Raw genomic sequence first — 17360 nt, forward strand, 5'->3', positions numbered from 1 at the left:
ATTAGAGTTAAGTTGACAGCAGGCTCGTCCTGTCATGGACAGAACTCTCTAGCGAAGTCGGGTGTTGTGCCCACGACAGGCGTGCTTGAACAGTTCTCTGATGTAAGCATGCCAAAAATTTACCACCCACCACGGCACGCTCGTATGGAATGTAAGCAGGGAGGGATTTAGACTGGCGTGCGAAGTTTATAGGGGGGAGTGGTGGGGGGGGTCGAGTCATGCTCCCCCGAAAACTTTATTGAAAAACGAGAAAATATGCAAAAGCGGGTGGTGAGAGTAGAGTTGGAGGTGGGAGTGTGGGTGGGGTTCAACCCCAGAAACCCTCCTGGACACACGCGTGAACAGTGGAAAGCATGTAGTTTGTGCGTGAAACTTGTCAGCATGGGAAGACATTTGTTGTAATTCTAATCCATTCAAATGTTGGACTTTTAGTGTAAAATGGGTGTACTCTGGCCAGTTTTAGTGAGTTTGTTTAAACAGATATCCCGGAAGAAAGAGCTGAAGAATCCATTCAAATGTTGGACTTTTAGTGTAAAATGGGTGTACTCTGGCCAGTTTTAGTGAGTTTGTTTAAACAGATATCCCGGAAGAAAGAGCTGAAGAATCCATTCAAATGTTGGACTTTTAGTGTAAAATGGGTGTACTCTGGCCAGTTTTAGTGAGTTTCTTTAAACAGATATCCCGGAAGAAAGAGCTGAAGAATCCATTCAAATGTTGGACTTTTAGTGTAAAATGGGTGTACTCTGGCCAGTTTTAGTGAGTTTCTTTAAACAGATATCCCGGAAGAAAGAGCTGAAGAATCCATTCAAATGTTGGACTTTTAGTGTAAAATGGGTGTACTCTGGCCAGTTTTAGTGAGTTTCTTTAAACAGATATCCCGGAAGAAAGAGCTGAAGAATCCATTCAAATGTTGGACTTTTAGTGTAAAATGGGTGTACTCTGGCCAGTTTTAGTGAGTTTCTTTAAACAGATATCCCGGAAGAAAGAGCTGAAGAATCCATTCAAATGTTGGACTTTTAGTGTAAAATGGGTGTACTCTGGCCAGTTTTAGTGAGTTTCTTTAAACAGATATCCCGGAAGAAAGAGCTGAAGAATCCATTCAAATGTTGGACTTTTAGTGTAAAATGGGTGTACTCTGGCCAGTTTTAGTGAGTTTCTTTAAACAGATATCCCGGAAGAAAGAGCTGAAGAATCCATTCAAATGTTGGACTTTTAGTGTAAAATGGGTGTACTCTGGCCAGTTTTAGTGAGTTTCTTTAAACAGATATCCCGGAAGAAAGAGCTGAAGAATCCATTCAAATGTTGGACTTTTAGTGTAAAATGGGTGTACTCTGGCCAGTTTTAGTGAGTTTCTTTAAACAGATATCCCGGAAGAAAGAGCTGAAGAATCCATTCAAATGTTGGACTTTTAGTGTAAAATGGGTGTACTCTGGCCAGTTTTAGTGAGTTTCTTTAAACAGATATCCCGGAAGAAAGAGCTGAAGAATCCATTCAAATGTTGGACTTTTAGTGTAAAATGGGTGTACTCTGGCCAGTTTTAGTGAGTTTGTTTAAACAGATATCCCGGAAGAAAGAGCTGAAGAATCCATTCAAATGTTGGACTTTTAGTGTAAAATGGGTGTACTCTGGCCAGTTTTAGTGAGTTTGTTTAAACAGATATCCCGGAAGAAAGAGCTGAAGAACAGGGGTTCTGTTTAAAATATGTTGCTCCAGGCAGGCAAAATCCATATGCCTATTGCCACTAACACACAGAACGCATATAGAAACACACACACACACACACACACACACACACACACACACATACACACACAAACACACATACAGAGACACAAATACACACACGCACAAATACTTGCACACACATACATATATGTGTGTGTGTGTGTGTATACATGTATATCATTAATTGTAATCTGGGGCCTTGTTACTGACGGCGAGGTGCTTATGCAAGTGCGTGTGTGTGCGTATGTGTGTGTGAGTGTGTGTGTGGGGGGGGGTCGATGACAGAAAGTCCTCCATGCTCAAGGCAAATTTATTTTATTTGTTTCTCAATATATTGACTCAACCTCATATAAACTTCACTTACCACACTCCAGACCAACACCCCTAACCATCCCCATGCTACAATTCGAGCAAACAGCCCTGGACGGTTATGGCCAATTTATGTAGATATTTACCTCATATTGGTTCGAAGTGGGGGGTGGGGGCGCAGGAGAAGGAGCTATCTCTGAATATCCATATCTTCGCTTTATGTTTTTTATGAAATGTTCTTTATGTGTTTTAGGTTCATCAGCGTAGGGTTAGGGTGGTGGTAGTGGGGGTATCTTTCATTAGTATTAATGTACATGTACATAACGTAACAGAATAAAAATATTAGCACATTCATGGGGGACAGGTATATGTTTGTTTTGTAACGACACCACTAGAGCACATTGATTTATGAATCATCGGCTATTGAATGTCAAACATTTGGTAATTCTAAAATATAGTCAGGAAACCCGCTACATTTTTCCATTAGTAGAAAGGGATCTTTAATACGCACCATCCCACAAACAGGATAGCACATACCAGGGCCTTTGGTATATCAGTTGTAGTGCACTGGCTTATGCGCGACATAGTCCAAAGGGCCCACCGACGGGGATCGATCCCAGACTGACCGCGCATCAAGCGAGCGCTTTACCTGGGGTCTACGTCCCGTCATACAGGTATATGAGTATGGCTAAATGCTTGGATGTTGTATATTGTGAAAGTAGTTACTTGAAGTATTTTTGATAACATTAACCAACCGTACAGCTGCAGAAGACGACAACATAACACCGACATGAAAACAATTTCTCTTTATTTTCACACAAAGCGACATAAAAACAAGAGGCCTATTGGCCTACAGAGCTCCGCTATTAATTTAAAATGTTCACTGTTTACGTACTCATTTTTCTCATTTGGGCATAGAGTTGATTCAATGTCTTTATACATCTTATTAGCTTGAAGTAATATACAATCTTAATGACTCAGTGGTATACATTCACAAAAATACAACATTTTAAATAACAAATAATATTATAGCATTATTTTATGTTACGTTATAGTATTAAATTTACAAAAACCAAGACTATGAGAAGATAGACTTTCAAATTTTCAGTGTTAATTTCTATTTAAATATTTTAAATTTGAAACTCTAGGAGTAAACAGACTGAAAATTTCCAATGTTAAATTTTTTTATAGACTTTCAAAGTTAAATTTAAATTTTAGAAAAATTTAATAAAAATTCTAAATTTTTTGATTTCCTAAATATATATTTATTAGTTTGTAGAGAGTGCTCCAAAGGATCATTGTACCAAGTTTCAGAACAATCCAATGGAAACTATATGAAGACATATTTCAAAGACAAACGCCTGACAGACACAAGACAAATTGGTATTAAAAATTCTCCAACGATGAATGCCATATCGGAGGTAAAATTTCTTTTCAAATCTTTTAAATTTAAAACTCTAGTAGAAAATAAACGAAAATGTTCACTGTTAAATTTGTATTTAGATTTTTATAAATTTCGCTCTATTAGTTGATGAAGACTGCCCCAGAGAATCATAGTACCGTGTTTCAGAACTATTCGATGAAAACTCTGGAAGATAGGCTTTTAAAGGGACATTCCTGGGTTTTCTGCAATGTTTAACATGTTATTGACTAATAGATTTTTTAACGATTGTAATTACATATTGAATATATTTTTTGGCATAAAATATTAGTGACTGTATATTAAACATGTTTCTGATCGTTCTAATATTTGTACTAGGTTAAATTTCATTTCATTTCCTAAAATACTTACAAATATTAAGACGACCAGAAACACATTGAGTATACAGACACTGATATTCTAAACAAGAAAATATATTTAATATGTAAGTTTAATCGTAGAAATATTTTATTAGTCGGAAACATCTTACAATGCAGCAAACTCAAGAATATCCCTTTAAATTTTCAATGTTAAAATTCTATTTAATAGGTTTAAATTTAATAAAACTTCACAAATTCAAAATTTCCAAAATATATCTACATTAGTTTCTGAAAACTTCCCCAGAGAATCATGAAACAAGTTTCAGAACTATCCGATCAAAACATTCAAAATCTCCTAAATATCTCTGTTAATTTGTGAAGGGTGCCCCTGAGAATCATTGTGCCAAGTTTCAGAACAATACAATCCATACTGAAGGAGAAGATATACTTTAAAGGAAATGTTGTCGGACAGACTGACGGACAGACCCATTCAAAATTGTAGAAGATAGACTTCATAAGTAAAATTGACGGACGGACGGACGGATGTCGGACAAATTGATGTTAGAAAAGTTCCGCTGACGAATGACATGGCGCAGATAAAAAGCAAAACAATCCACTATACAAAGATTAAGTCAGTGGATATTTAATTCCGAAGAATTCAAGTCTTTTATTGTTGTGTAGACATTTGTTTAAGAAATATTTCATGTAGGTTATCAAGAGTGGGACAAAAGGTACATTTCCGAAAAATAGGATTTGCGGGAAAATACAGAATTTGCCGAGGTGTACGAAATGCCACGTGACTTGCTCGACTGGTTGTACGAAAATACAAACTGCTGACGAGACCGACAAAATTTTCTCCAACACGCCTCCCTTGTTAAATTTGTTAAAAGATTTGAATTCATTATGAACGGGGATACCACAATTCGGTAAATTTTATTTTTACTGTTTATTTGAAGATTTCTTGAACACGTTTGGCCACAAAATGTGCTAGGTTGTAGTTTTTCGCGTATTCAAGTATTTTTGTTCCGCTGCGGGTGTTCAATTTTGTTTTTCCGATACGATTACAATATAATCATAAACGTTTAAAACATGCAAGATAATAAGGCGCTATGAGTTGTCTCCCTTCGTGAAACAGGCTTCGAAATATTTTCAGGGTAAAACCATCCGAAATCCTTGATGACACCGGCCTCGGTGGCGTCGTGGTTAGGCCATCGGTCTACAGGCTGGTAGGTACTGGGTTCGGATCCCAGTCGAGGCATGGGATTTTTAATCCAGATACCGATTCCAAACCCTGAGTGAGTGCTCCGCAAGGCTCAATGGGTAGGTGTAAACCACTTGCACCGACCAGTGATCCATAACTGGTTCAACAAAGGTCATGGTTTGTGCTATCCTGCCTGTGGGAAACGCAACTAAAAGATCCCTTGCTGCTAATCGGAAAGAGTAGCCCATGAAGTGGCGACAGCAGGTTTTCTCTCTATATCTGTGTGGTCCTTAACCATATGTCTGACGCCATATAACCGTAAATAAAAGGTGTTGAATGCGTCGTTAAATAAAACATTTCTTTCTTCTTTTTTTGTATAATATCTACATTTGTCATTTTATAGCATCTTTATAAATCAGTTTAGAGATTTAAAAAGTTTAATTAATTACTTTTCAATTATTTCAAGTCTGTTTTCAAATTTATATTTTTGCGTTCAGTGTTGGGAAAACGCTTGTACCGATATAAGTTACGTGTTAGTGGTAGGGACGCTAATTTATGGAAATAAAACCAGCTTTCTAATAATTATTGTAAATATTATTATCTTTCTTCTTTTTTTCTTTCTCTTTGACCATAGCAATACTTTTGGGGTTTGTATGTAGGCTAGTGCGTGCCCTAGAAAGGTTTTTTTTTTTTGGGGGGGGTTCTCTTTTTTTCGAGAGGTAAGGGGGTATATTGTGGTATATTGAGAATAATTAAATTATCCTGTCAAATGTAAATCTACGTTCGTGTAAAATTCAATTAATTCAATATTTATTGTACATAACACTCACAAGGAGCAGGTACAAAAACAATAACAACAATGGCAATTGAACGGGTACGCCATAATCGTGATGGTGCGATGCTCTCTAAGCATACATGAATATATTAATTTTTTCTGTTTTATTAATAGTTTTTAACAAATAAATTATGCTAAATAAATTAAAATACAAGGCTGCAATCGATGCAGTGGCATAGCGTGGGCTGGGCCACCGGGGCGGTTGCTCCGGGCGCAAAATTCTGGACTGGTGGAAGGGACTGCAATCTGATTAAAATTAGTTCTACTGGTCTACCAGTAGATCTAACAGCATTGCGTTGACTCCGATGTCCAGGTGACATTTTATCCATAAATAACAATTTAAATATTGACCAATTACACTTCGCCTTTTATAGCGTTATTCGGGAGAATACAAATTCTAAAATTATCGGGCGAGACTATTTAAGCAATATGCGAACTTTTTGGTCTATTTCAACATTAAAAAAACAGGGGAAAAGGGCAGTAATAAACTGTGGATTGTATACTAGTATAAACAGATTTTATGGCTATACCATCACATTTTGGTTTTGTTTGTTTTTTCGTCTTGAAACGAATCTTATATAATCATTTCGTATACCCTCGGCATAATCCCGAATGTTTTCAAATCCTTTTCAAATCACTGGCATGATTTTGCAAGTAAGGTTTTGATTGGTCGAATGAAAGGTCAACTGGATATGAGCTCCAACGGGGTGCTGTTACATCCACAGGTAATAGTAATTAACCAGTGGAGCTAATTTTAATTAGATTGATGGCACTCGAGGAGTGCTAACGGTCCACTGGTTAGGGGGCGCAATAGTTGCCTTCCGCTATGCCACTGAATCGATGTACACCCTTCTCCTGCTGTTGTTTACCAAGCCTGCAATATTTAAAAACATTTCCAGCCAGTGCTCCACAACTGGTGTAACAAAGGCCGTGGTATGTACTATCCTGTCTGTGGGGTGGTGCATATAAAAAATCCCTTGCTTCCAATCGAAAAGAGTAGCCCATGAAGTGGCGACAGCGGGTTTCCTCTCTCAATATCTGTGTGGTCCTTAGCCATATGTCTGACGCCATTTAACCGTAAATAAAAAGTGTGGAGTACGTCGTTAAATAAAACATTTCCTTCGTTCCTTTTTTATTTAAAAACATATGCAGAGTAATAGAGCTCATGTTTACTTTGAGCCCAGCCATGGCTGTTTGTGAGAGACTTTTCTCACCTATGAACAGGGTAAAAACATCCCAGAGAAGAATTTTGGGGCAGAGAGTGTTAAATAATATGCTTACAATAAATTGAATAATGACACATGGGCCAAAATCCCTAACATATTTTGAACCAATGCCAGCCATAAAAGAGTGGCTTACAAGTGGAAACGGATATCACCACATCCACAGCCATACAACATACATTGACACAATAATTATATTTAGATGAACAAGTAGACACTACCAAACAAATAACAAACTTTAAATCAACAAATGGACACTATTTAAAACATTTAAATCAACAACTAGAGAAGACGGTGGATACTACTGGACAGACATACACATTTAGTACTTCATGGGTAATTGTTATAACCTGTTGGCAAAATTCGTTATTTGTGCAATTAAACCAATTACTTTCAAGATTATTACATTATTAAGCACTGTATTACATTAAATAGGAGTAACACAATTGGTTACCCTAAGAAATATGGGCAAGTGGAAAAATATATGGGGCAAGTGAATATCTGATAGGCACTTGCCCTGTGGCAAGTAATGTTTTTGAAAATCTTTGAACCCCTGAATATATATATATATATACTTAGCCAAAAAAGTTTAGCAATTTGGTAAATGTGCTTAAATAAAAGAAACTCGTGACTTACAAAATAAAATGAAACATCATTAGTCAGTATAAGTAACAGGATATTTTCAATACAAAATTAAATGTGTGACTGTCGCGTCGTTAAATGGTTAAATATATATGTGCTCCCATTAGCAATATTCTCGTGAAGTTTTCCCAAGAAGGTGCGAATTCAGAACAAAGTCACCGTTATATCGAACAATGCGAAATACAAGTACTGATCAGTCGTGCATAATGTATTAAGTTGTAAATTGTACTAATTTTGATATTGATGTAAGAGTTATAAACTCAGAATTATACAAATTGACTGTGACACTTTTTATGTGCATGGTAGTATGAACCACAAAATCTGAACGACAAAACACATGATCAGGGAAGTATCTCCACACAATGCAGAGACGAAGGAAGGAAATATTTTATTTAACCACGCACTCAGCACATTTTAGTTACGGTTATGTGGCGTCAGAATGCATAGACGAATGAGCATTTGGCAAAATAGTGGTGAATCTCTATCCAGTGCCTCGTTCGTCGGAGGACAGCCACTCCTGGGGAGATACCCTTTTGGAGACCTCATCCCCGCTGCATCACCATAAAGAGGACTGCCACTTCCAATTGTTTTATATAATTTTATATCGGGTGATTAGAAAATCAAATCTCACTTTTGAAGTTCAATAGCATGGAAAATATGTAATTCAGAACACTGACACTTTGCACGTTACCAGTTTACTATGTTTTATCTCTCCTTCATGTAAAATACTCTAATTTCATTGGTTATTTGGCCTTGGGGAAAAACCCTTCGGCTCTGGGTACAAAAGCATACAGAGGGTATAAAATTCCATAAACCCCTTGTGATACTTCTACGACTTATAGTGTATTGAGGGTTTAATTTTTATTTTGATGTATTTTAACTTTTTAAATGGTGCATGATACAAAACGTGATGTGAAAAAAGATATACCAATACAAACCTACTGAACATCTACTGTACGTATTAAACCAATGGTCGGATGGCGCACTATACCAATACAAACCTACTGAACATCTACTGTACGTATTAAACCAATGGTCGGATGGCGCACTATACCAATACAAACCTACTGAACATCTACTGTACGTATTAACACAATGGTCGGATGGCGCACTATACCAATACAAACCTACTGAACATCTACTGCATGTATTAAAACAATGGTCGGATGGCCCACTATACCAATACAAACCTACTGAACATCTACTGTACGTATTAAACCAATGGTCCGGTGGCGCACTATACCAATACAAACCTACTGAACATCTACTGTACGTATTAAACCAATGGTCCGGTGGCGCACTATACCAATACAAACCTACTGAACATCTACTGTACGTATTAACACAATGGTCGGATGGCCCACTATACCAATACAAACCTACTGAACATCTACTGTACGTATTAACACAATGGTCGGATGGCGCACTATACTGCATGTATTAAAACAATGGTCGGATGGCCCACTATACCAATACAAACCTACTGAACATCTACTGCATGTATTAAAACAATGGTCGGATGGCCCACTATACCAATACAAACCTACTGAACATCTACTGTACGTATTAACACAATGGTCGGATGGCGCACTATACCAATACAAACCTACTGAACATCTACTGTACGTATTAACACAATGGTCGGATGGCGCACTATACCAATACAAACCTACTGAACATCTACTGTACGTATTAACACAATGGTCGGATGGCCCACTATACCAATACAAACCTACTGAACATCTACTGCATGTATTAAAACAATGGTCGGATGGCCCACTATACCAATACAAACCTACTGAACATCTACTGTACGTATTAAACCAATGGTCCGGTGGCGCACTATACCAATACAAACCTACTGAACATCTACTGTACGTATTAACACAATGGTCGGATGGCCCACTATACCAATACAAACCTACTGAACATCTACTGTACGTATTAAACCAATGGTCGGATGGCCCACTATACCAATACAAACCTACTGAACATCTACTGTACTTATTAAACCAATGGTCGGATGGCGCACTATACCAATACAAACCTACTGAACATCTACTGTACGTATTAACACAATGGTCGGATGGCGCACTATACCAATACAAACCTACTGAACATCTACTGTACGTATTAACACAATGGTCGGATGGCGCACTATACCAATACAAACCTACTGAACATCTACTGTACGTATTAACCAATGGTCGGACGCACTATACCAATACAAACCTACTGAACATCTACTGTACGTATTAACACAATGGTCGGATGGCGCACTATACCAATACAAACCTACTGAACATCTACTGTACGTATTAACACAATGGTCGGATGGCGTACCAATACAAACCTACTGAACACTACTGTACGTATTAACACAATGGTCGGATGGCGCACTATACCAATACAAACCTACTGAACATCTACTGTACGTATTAACACAATGGTCGGATGGCGCACTATACCAATACAAACCTACTGAACATCTACTGTACGTATTAACACAATGGTCGGATGGCGCACTATACCAATACAAACCTACTGAACATCTACTGTACGTATTAACACAATGGTCGGATGGCGCACTATACCAATACAAACCTACTGAACATCTACTGTACGTATTAACACAATGGTCGGATGGCGCACTATACCAATACAAACCTACTGAACATCTACTGTACGTATTAACACAATGGTCGGATGGCGCACTATACCAATACAAACCTACTGAACATCTACTGTACGTATTAACACAATGGTCGGATGGCGCACTATACCAATACAAACCTACTGAACATCTACTGTACGTATTAACACAATGGTCGGATGGCGCACTATACCAATACAAACCTACTGAACATCTACTGTACGTATTAACACAATGGTCGGATGGCGCACTATACCAATACAAACCTACTGAACATCTACTGTACGTATTAACACAATGGTCGGATGGCGCACTATACCAATACAAACCTACTGAACATCTACTGTACGTATTAACACAATGGTCGGATGGCGCACTATACCAATACAAACCTACTGAACATCTACTGTACGTATTAAACCAATGGTCGGATGGCGCACTATACCAATACAAACCTACTGAACATCTACTGTACGTATTAACACAATGGTCGGATGGCGCACTATACCAATACAAACCTACTGAACATCTACTGTACGTATTAAACCAATGGTCGGATGGCGCACTATACCAATACAAACCTACTGAACATCTACTGTACGTATTAAACCAATGGTCGGATGGCCCACTATACCAATACAAACCTACTGAACATCTACTGTACGTATTAACACAATGGTCGGATGGCGCACTATACCAGTACAAACCAACTGAACATCTACTGTACGTATTAAAACAATGGTCGGGTGGCGCACTATACCAATACAAACCTACTGAACATCTACTGTACGTATTAAAACAATGGTCGGATGGCGCACTATACTGTACGTATTAAAACAATGGTCGGATGGCGCACTATACCAATACACACCTACTGAACATCTACTGTACGTATTAAACCAATGGTCGGATGGCGCACTATACCAATACAAACCCACTGAACATCTACTGTACGTATTACAACAATGGTCGGGTGGCGCACTATACCAATACACACCTACTGAACATCTGCTGTACGTATTAAAACAATGGTCGGATGGCGCACTATACCAATACAAACCTACTGAACATCTACTGCATGTATTAAAACAATGGTCGGATGGCGCACTATACTGTACGTATTAAAACAATGGTCGGGTGGCGCACTATACCAATACACACCTACTGAACATCTACTGTACGTATTAAACCAATGGTCGGATGGCGCACTATACCAATACAAACCCACTGAACATCTACTGTACGTATTACAACAATGGTCGGGTGGCGCACTATACCAATACACACCTACTGAACATCTGCTGTACGTATTAAAACAATGGTCGGATGGCGCACTATACCAATACAAACCTACTGAACATCTACTGTACGTATTAAAACAATGGTTGGATGGCGCACTATACCAATACAAACCTACAGAACATCTACTGTACTTATTAGACCAATGGTCGGATGACGCACTATTGTCTTTTCCTATAGCTTATTGTCTCTTGTTACAGGATCAAACACATTTCTTTATTTCTTAGTGTTACTTTGCCCTCAAAATGTCGCGTGTTTCTTTTCAAGTACTTCTAGAAGAGAAATCTTCCTCATGATCAGTGTCGACTTTTACAGAGAGACAGTTCTATATTGCATAGTCCATAGAGTTTTAGTCGGGGAAGATAAACAAAGAACTTTTGAAACGCTAGGCAAAATTAACACTGGGAAGAAATATTATTTTTTCCCCGAAAATAGTGCGGCAATCGACAATTGTTGGTAGAACGTAATGAAGACATTGAGTAGATTCTCACAAGTATATTATCTTTTTTGTCATTATGTGTTGCATCGCGCACGATTTTAAAAGTAAGCCATGTATCAAAATGAAAATGTCACCATTAATACACAATATAACAGGCACGGCGGAAATAAGTAGACATGGGGGTGGGTGGTGGGGGTGGGCTGACTCAGATCGAGGCAACAGGCATAACATCAAAGGCGATTCGCATCCTTTCAGACATTTTACATGGAAGTGGAACACGTGCATTTTTAAAACGCGAAAATGTTACTATTATCCTGTTCAATTATTTAGACCCAAAGTTTTTTGCAAATGTTATGTTTATTTCCTATTCGATATTTGTTTTCTTTGCATTTACATGAAAACAAACCCAAACCCCGACAGGTTTTATATACAAATCATCATATAAAATGCACGAAGTTGACTAAATTCCACTTTTTAAAAATCTCTGTGTGTTCGGAATGCACGTTATTTCTCCTATAAATAACTAAGGTCATTTGCATATCAAAAGCATCATTCTATAGTGCGTTTCAAACTAATGTTCGTTCTATCGTCCTATCCGCTCAAATCGTAGTATGACCTATATTTAAGAAAATATCTGTAAACATGAAGCAGGCGCGGATTCAGGTGGGGAGTTCAAGTGACAAAACCTCAGTCTGAAAGAAAAAAAAATGTATCAAATATTATAATTATATTGTGGAATACACAAGCGCGCGCGCTGAAGGGAGAGACATACATACAGAGAGAGAGAGAGAGAGAGAGAGAGAGAGAGAGAGAGAGAGAGAGAGAGAGAGAGAGAGAGAGAGAGAGAGAGAGAGAGAGAGACGTCATTTATGTAACGACGCACTCAACATATTTTAATCTATGGTTATATGGTTATAGGGAGAGAGAGAGAAGAATATGGTATGCATGCGATTGGTGGAGGTGTGACCCTCTGCACAACCCCAACCCCACTTAAGGCTTCTTTTGTATATGGAGCGGGACGTAGCTCAGAGGTAAAGCGTTCGCTCATGGTAGGTCGACTGATCGATCCCACATGGTGGACCCATTGGGTTGTGTCTAGTTCCAGCCTGTGCACCACAACTGATGTATAAAGGCTGTGGTATGTGCTATCCTGTCTATGGGATGGTGCATATAAAACGTCCCTTATTGCTTATCAAAATTGCTTATCGGAAACAGTGGCCCATGTGGCGGTAGCGAGTTTCTTTCTCACTGTCATAATGCTCCTTAACCGTTTTGTCTGACGCCACATAAACGTATATCAAATGCGTTGAGTGTGTCGTTAAATAAACATTTCTCTCGTATGTATGTGTAGTCTATATGCATTTCTAGTCGATTAGTGTATAGGTTGTTAGGTTGTTTGATAGTGAATGATATGGAAATAAATTGTTTTTGGTGTTAAAGAGTTCATGCATACAGTAAAGTAATACTCCTGATGGGTATGGAGAAATAACTTAATCAGTCGACAAACTCATTTCTTCATCACTATCTTCGTTAAGGGGGACTATCACAGGGGGTATTTTATTTCTTATAAAACTATTTTGTTTTCTAAAATCTTCTTCGATCTTTATTACATGTTTAACTGCGTCAGAGAAGTGTGTAGGTGTGACAGAGTTCAATGCATGTGCAAGTTCTCTCCGCACCGTGGTCGTTTTACCATCATTATGACGAGCTATGTGCCCTTTGACTTGACTCCAGATCAGTTCTATCGGATTGAGTTCAGAATGTCTTGGCGGCAGTCTTAGACACAAGTGCCCATGGCGTTCAGCAATATTATCAGTAACAAATTGCTGTGCACATTTGTTACTTTTCACAATTTCATAAAGAACTGGCTTTGTCATGTTATTTTTGTTTCGTAGCCACGACTGAATTTCTTCCTTTTTAGCGTTTAGTGCAGGACATCGTGTAATCTCAGTTAATTTGTTGTGGTAGCTTGCGTTATCCATGACGATAACAGAAGGTTCTGGTAGAGAAGGCATAAGTTGTTCTTCAAACCATTTGATGAAATTGTCATGATTCATCTCACCATGATAGTCTCCGTCTGTGTTTTTTAGCCTCAAAGATCAATTCACAGCCATCTATCAATCCATATTTATCACAGCCAGCATGACAAATAATAAGTCTTTTTCCCTTCCCAGTCACCGAACAGAATTTAGAAACTCTATCAGCAGCGTCTGATTTCGGCAGGTGATTGGCGGTACTTGTGCCCGGGTGGATATCTGTCCAGTGGTGGGATGTTGTGTGGTTGACATTCACCCAGGTCTCATCTTGATACACTATTAAATACCCCTGTTCTCGTAAACTGGATATTTCATGGAGATAGGACAGTCTCCTGTCTGATATATTGGCGTCCTCAAAAATAACTTTTCCGGTTGTAGACATATGTTGGTATTTAAAATCGAGGTCATGGAGTGTTCTTCGTAAAGTTGATATGGATATGTTGATTCCACATTCCTCCCTTCAAGCCACGTTTATCTTATGTAATGTAGGTAATTCGCCCTCTCTATAAAATATGTATACTCGTCGTCTAATAACATCTTTCTGTTTTCGGTCGCGTTTTTTAACAGTGATTTCTGTGCTTGGATTCGTAGAGCTTAGATTTTTCACAGTTCTTTTTACTGTTGAAACCGAAACTTTAAGTGCAGTGGAAACTCAATCGACAATTCGATAAGAAGCATACCTAGGTCTACCGCGCTGATATTCATCTTCAAAATAATCGAAAACGTTCTTAATACACGATTTTACATCAACTGAAGTGTTTTTCGATTTACCCATATTTTTCCTCAAATAACAATAACAAGAATGTCGACTAATACATTTTCAATGAATTTATATACCCTACCTAACTTGTATTTTACGTGGTTTACACATTGCTACAATAGCACGTGAAGTCATAGATCGAAATAATGATGTTATTGACCAAGCAATGCTATCGTATTTTGAACATTCAGGGCTGTATCTGCGGGATGAAAAAGTGGTTGAACCCATACAAGTCCGAACAATAGCCCTTTGGTTTTTCGTATTACAAATGTAACACCCCACACCCAAACCCCAACCCCTAGCACCACCCTAAATACTATATATATATATATATATATATATATATATATATATATATATATATATACGTATGAGTTCCCAATTTAGAGGCAAATTAAATAACATTTTTATTATTATTTGATGTTGGTGGCCTTTGACATTTTATCCCCCCCCCCCCCCCTGGTCTTCTGGGTCCGGTCCTGCATTAAATGTATTTATAAATTTGGAAAGCACATTCCTGCGGTGTGTGAGGTGGTTTGTGTTTATTACTGTGCTACACCTCAGTTTTGTTAGGTTAGGTATGGTATGCTAATATATAATTGATATAATAAAATAAAAATACATAATACATTAGCTAAATTTATTAAATATAATGCACCTACAAGAAAGGGTTACATGTTCTGTTTGTTTACATCTATGTTTAACGGAAAGATTAGACAATGCTGTTACACACTGCAAAACAATAATAACCTTGATTTAGTGAAACAAGCTATAATGGCCTTCACGTAGCCTCAGATCCCAATGCTTTTGATATGCAAATGACCGTAGTTATTTATAGGCGAAATAACGTGCATTCAAACGACACAGAGATTTTTAAAAAGTGGAATTAAGTCAACTTCGTGCATTTTATATGATGATTTGTATATAAAACCTGTCGGGGTTTGGGTTTGTTTTCATGTAAATGCAAAGAAAACAAATATCGAATAGGAAATAAACGCACACATTTGCAAAAAACTTTGGGTCTAAATAATTGAACAGGATAATAATAGCTATTGATCTTGTAGTGTCGTTAAACAAAACTAACTAACTTTATAAAGCCATGTTTAAAAAAACAAATACTAATTAGGATGCCTTTCTGTAAACAGGGAGAAAATACCACAAATAAAGGTCAAGGTTTCAAGGCAGATAACTCTGCAATAAATTAAAAACAAATGTCTGCGGCGTAAAACTAAATAAAATTGTTAGTTATCGAAAGCTTTCGTTAATCTTGTTTTATAGATAAAATATGGAACTCTGAAGGACGGAGTCATGAGCACCTCTAGTTTGCGAATCGTGATCGATAATCGAATAGGAAGCAGTTATTCAGGAACTGCTATCGATGTTTCCGTCTCCGACCCCGAACAAGTTGTCAAACGACTTGACGAATATTATTTTATGTGTAAGTTACTACTAATAGTACGTAAGGTTTAATTCTCAAGTCATTAGTATTAACTGAATATAGAACTTTGAACCATATAACTGGAAACAAATTTGTATTTTTAAAAGGTTAAAGGGACAGTCCTGATATTTTTGCCATTGTTAACATGTTGCCGAATCCTTGACGTTTCGTCCCCAAGGCAGTTCGCCCCCAGTTTGACCTGTTCACCCCCAGTTTGACCTGTTCACCCCCAATTATTTGTCCGTTCTCCCCAAACTTTTAGTCAATTCGCCCCCAACTCCCAGTTATGTGTTACTTTTAAACAAATGTTTCTTTACAGACATGTTAATGTGTGTGTGTGTGTGTGTGTGTGTGTGTGTGTGTGTGTGTGTGTGTGTGTTTCTTTTCTTAGAGGGGAGGGATTTTTGTCTTGTCAGTCCGGGCACCAATGATATAATCACCAGCATTGTTATTATGAGCTGTCATCGCCTATCCGTGGTATAAACAGCAGGCTGTAATCGTTCTTCTGTTGGCAGAATGTTTTTGGTGACTGCTGACGTTGTATTTGTCTGCAGAAAGAACCAGTGCCAGTAGTATACATGTATTACCAAGAATACACATGAAAATGGCTGTTTACCATTTAGGTATGAAGAACCTGTGACATGGCACACCTGACTGAGAATTAAGCATTGATGGCATTAATAATAAATCTGTTTATTCCAGATTCTTACGAAAGTAAAATTCCGCTTGATCTAAAAATATAAATCATACTTGCATCAAAGTTCAATGACTGCCAAACCGTGCATCTAAAAATGCACATGGGAGTGCGTGAAATCACCTAAAAATAGGGTAGGGTTGCACTAAAGGAAGCTCGGCACACACAGATGGGTCCAGACCACACATTCACATCAACACAATGGTATCTTTATGGGGGCCAACTGGTACCTGTGTGGAGGCCAACTGACATCCTATTTGGGGGCGAACAGACCTGGGGGCAAACTGGCTTGGGGGAAAAACGTCTGGTACCCCATGTTGCTGACTAAAATTATTGAATTCATTTGGCTATTTTGGTCAAATATCC

General features: G+C 38.0%; 1 protein-coding gene across 2 annotated transcripts in view; it reads left to right on the plus strand.

The window, feature by feature from the left end:
* Positions 1 to 16090: 16090 nt before the first annotated feature.
* The window catches only part of LOC121388167 (phosphorylase b kinase regulatory subunit beta-like), a 47431-nt gene continuing 46161 nt past the window's right edge, over positions 16091 to 17360 (plus strand). For both annotated transcript variants that reach the window (XM_041519405.1, XM_041519406.1), the window contains exon 1: positions 16091 to 16300. In XM_041519405.1, coding sequence (XP_041375339.1) covers positions 16171 to 16300 — 130 coding nt within the window. In that variant the 5' untranslated portion in view covers positions 16091 to 16170. The remainder of the gene's footprint in view (positions 16301 to 17360) is intronic.

This window comes from Gigantopelta aegis, chromosome 14 (assembly GCF_016097555.1).
Source record: "Gigantopelta aegis isolate Gae_Host chromosome 14, Gae_host_genome, whole genome shotgun sequence".
NCBI lineage: Eukaryota > Metazoa > Mollusca > Gastropoda > Neomphalida > Peltospiridae > Gigantopelta > Gigantopelta aegis.